General features: G+C 35.5%; 1 protein-coding gene across 1 annotated transcript; it reads left to right on the plus strand.

Annotated features, from left to right (window-relative positions):
• Positions 1–826: 826 nt before the first annotated feature.
• On the plus strand, positions 827–1,294 carry LOC121173558 (secreted RxLR effector protein 78-like). The gene has a single exon (XM_041009622.1). It carries the CDS (start codon positions 827–829, stop codon positions 1,292–1,294), a length of 468 nt encoding a protein of 155 aa, XP_040865556.1.
• Positions 1,295–4,082: the final 2,788 nt, after the last annotated feature.

The raw sequence follows: 4,082 nt of genomic DNA on the forward strand, positions 1-4,082 counted from the left end.
CTTAAAACTCCTTTGAAGCTTCTGTTTAATCAAGAGTTCAGTCATATCTCTAACTGAGTGGAGCAAGCTGAAGCCGAGTATAATAGTCTGCTTAATTCCCTCCGGAAGAATCCTCTAGATACATCCCTTCTCACTCAGGTTAACCGTACAAGAGGCCATATCATCTTGCTTAGGAAAGCAGAGTCAAGGAATGTAGCTCAGCTCATCAAGAACAGGTATCTCTTGCAAGCTGACAGATGCTCCAAGTTTTTCCACGCTTTAATTAAGCGTAACAGGCACAACCGTTTTATTGCTGCAATAAGGCTAGATAATGGCCAAAGCACATCCTCCCAATCTAAAATTGGTCATGCCTTTGTCAATCACTTCAAGGATCTGTTTAGTGCTAAGGAGCTGCAACATGCTGCATCCCTGGCAATCTGCAACTCAAGGCCTAAAGTTCCCACTGATTGCTTTGCTGCCTTGCTTAGTCCCATCACCACACAAGATGTCTGGAATGTTATTTCAGGAATGGACAACAATAAAGCTCCTGGTCCTGATGGCTTCAATGCCTTATTCTTTAAGAAGGCTTGGAACATCATAGGGGATGATATTTTTTGCAGCGGTCAATAAATTCTTTATTTTAGGCAGATTGTTAAAGCAAATCAATTATGCCCTAACTGCTTTCATTCCCAAGTTTGATCAAGCTTCCCAGGTGAACCACTTTAGACCAATCTCTTGTTGCAAATTGTTGTACAAGATTGTGTCCAAGATTTTGGCAAACCGTATAGCCCCAGTGCTAGAGATTATAATTGGTGAATCCCAATTTGCCTTTCTTAAAAATAGGAAAATGATGAACAACATTTTCCCTGTTCAAGAGCTTTTGCACAAATATGCTCGCAAGAGGATTTCTTCTAGATGCCTTTTGAAGATTGATTTGCATAAGGCGTATGATTCAATTTCTTGGGAGTTCTTGGATTGGATGCTCAAGTATGTGGGGTTCCCAGCACAGTTTTGCTCATGGATTATGGAGTGTATCTCTACCACCTCCTTCAGTGTGGCAATCAATGGATCTATTTATGGTCACTTCAAAGGGCAGCGTGGTTTAAGACAAGGGGATCCTCTTTCCCCTTACCTTTTTTTTCTTTGTATGCAGTATTTTTCCCACAATCTGCAAAGCCTTAAGGATAACGTCAATTTTCAGTTTCATCCAAACTGTGCAGTTGTGTTGCTTTCTCATTTGGCCTTTGCAGATGACATTATGCTCCTGTCCAGAGGAGACTTGCCCTCAGTGTCTGCAATATTTTCCAAGCTCTAGCACTTTTGCAATGTCTCGGGGCTAGCCATAAGCTCCAGCAAGTCATCCATCTACTCAACAGGAATTGGCCAAGATGTGCTTTCTGATATCCAGCAGCTCACTGGATTTAGCGTGGGCAGCTTTCCCTTTAGATACTTGGGTGTTCCATTTTTATCTTCCAGGTTCAATGTCTGCCACTATACTCCCCTGCTTTCTCATATCACTTGCCTTATTCAGGGTTGGAGCAGAAAATCCTTATCATATGCAGGGAAAGTGGAGCTAATTAGAGCTGTCATTCAAGGAATTGCTAACTTCTGGATGGGTATTTTTCCTTTGTCCCAATTTGTTTTGGACTGAATCAATGCTTTGTGCCGCAACTTTCTTTAGGGTAAAGTTGAGGTGGGTAAAAACAAACCTTTAGTGGCTTGGTCTGATGTTTGTTCCTCCAAGAAAGAGGGAGGTCTGGGTCTGTTCAATCTTAAGGACTGAAACCTTGCCCTCCTGTCCCGCATTCTGTGGGACTTTCATGCTAAAAAGGATTCTATTTGGGTCCGATAAGTCCATCAATATTATTTTAAAGGAGGCAATGTCTGGGACTTTATTAGTTCCTCTTTAGACTCAGTTTTGATTAAGAAGATTATTCATATCAGAGACATCATTACCACCAGAATAGGCAATGTAGAGGCTACTAAGCAAATTCTCAACTCTCTGAGTAGCAATTAGCAGTTGCTTGGTAGGAAAGTTTATGATTACATCAGAGGGACCAAGACTGTTTTCAATTGGAGTTATGTTATTTGGAATCCTACCATTCCTCCTAAGATGTCCTTTATTCTATGGCTTGCTACCAAGAATCGCCTGCTCACTCTTGACAGAGCTGCTTTCTTGAACAAGGGTCTTCTCTGTCCTTTGTGCACAAATGAGACAGAGTCTCATTCACCTTTGTTCTTTTCTTGCAGAATCACTCGCAGAGTTTGGGCAAACATTCGTGATTGGATACCTCTCCACAGGCAAATTATTTCATTACAGTGCACTATCAATTCATTCATTCGTGGTAGAGCCACCTCTGGCACGTTGGGCAAATTTCGATGCTTGGCTTTGGCAACTTCAGTATACTGCATCTGGATGTCTAGGAATCTATTGCTCTTTGAGAATTCTCCTTTATCTGTAATTGATGTAATTAACAAGATTAAATTTATTGTGTATAAACAGTCGCACCTATTGTATCTTTATTAGGGCTTTGCTCAGGGCCTTCCTATGTTAGGGAGGTGTTTGTGTTTTTTGATTGTTGCGGGGTATGCTCCGTTTACTTTTTAATATTTTGAGCTTAATATAATTTACATTTTTCCCAAAAAAAGACACAAGTCACTACCTTTCACTTGTACCAACCATTATTGGTTGTATTTTTTTATGTTTGAAAGGTTATGATTTGGTTTTTCATTTTCATTTTAATTATTTTGAAAATGCAAAGTATTTTTTTAATCTTTGAATTTGGTTATTATTATGCTATCAAAACTAACTTTTCTTCTTGTTCCATGCTTCCAGCTTAACACGTGATCTTGGGTTCGAATTCTACATATGCAATTGTGTTAAATATTTGTAAGAAAATTTTTGTTATCTATAATAATCTTATCGAGCTCAAATAAAATTGTTTATAGTATAACCAAAAAAAAAATAACTTTCCCCATTAACAAACCATCGTACTCAAATTAATCCATTTTTCATTTAATACAATTTAATTCTTGGAATTGAGAATTTTATAATTGATCAAATTGTCCTTGCCAACATTTTCCAAGACATAGGAGTTTAGAACATCATGTTTATAGCTTCGAATTAATCTAATTTTATATTTAAAAAATTGAAATGAAAAGTTAGGTATTAATTGGGTCACCATGCCCAACATTTTCCAAAGCATAGAATTGATGAAGTTTCAAGCTCAAATTAATTCATTTTCTATTTAAAAGATCATTTATTTTTTGTACTTAATATTTTCACTTACAAAAAAAATGCATATACATTACTATCTCAAAATACTCGAGTAATTTATTTTTCAAATTTATTTAATAGTAAAATAACCTAGTGTCTCCAATCACATTAAGAAATACAAGATAGATTTTTTTTTTATTTTTTGTTTTGCAAACCATGGTATTTGTATATAGTAACTTTCGCCAGATGCAATGACGATATCTTTGTTGGGGACCGTAATTATACTTAAGGTGAGTATTTTTCTCCCAATATGATTTATTTATTACCTAAAATATAGGATTTTGAATCCTAGCAGGAAAAAGGGAGAAAGAAATACTCAATTTCAAGTGAGTAAAACAGAATTTTATACTAAATATCATAGATTCATATAGAATTATGTGGAAAGTTGTATTCGATGAAAGTCGTATGTATAGCTTGGAGGAAGATCTTTCATATCTTTTGAGACCTATCCTATAATATAAGGTCACAAAGTCAAAATAAATTATTTTGACCCTTATAAAAGTAATAAAAAAACAAATAAATTGATCCTTTCATGCTCATGTAACGACAAGATAATGCAGAAAATAAAAATCACAAAATTCGATCAAACTAATTAAAATAATAATAATGGCTTAAGTCTAATAACACAAAGAAAAAAGAATTGCAATAAAATAACGGGTTAGGACCAAGATAGCAAAATAAATAAAGCACAAAAGCAAGCAAATAAAAAAAACAAAAAAGATTAAAATAGGTTGGGCTAATCAAAAGGAAAAAAAAAAAAAGCAAATGCTATATCTACCTCCATTTTCTAAGTATACTCTCCTTATTTATTTTAATTTGATTTTGA

This window comes from Glycine max, chromosome 15 (genome assembly GCF_000004515.6).
Source record: "Glycine max cultivar Williams 82 chromosome 15, Glycine_max_v4.0, whole genome shotgun sequence".
NCBI classification, from domain to species: domain Eukaryota; kingdom Viridiplantae; phylum Streptophyta; class Magnoliopsida; order Fabales; family Fabaceae; genus Glycine; species Glycine max.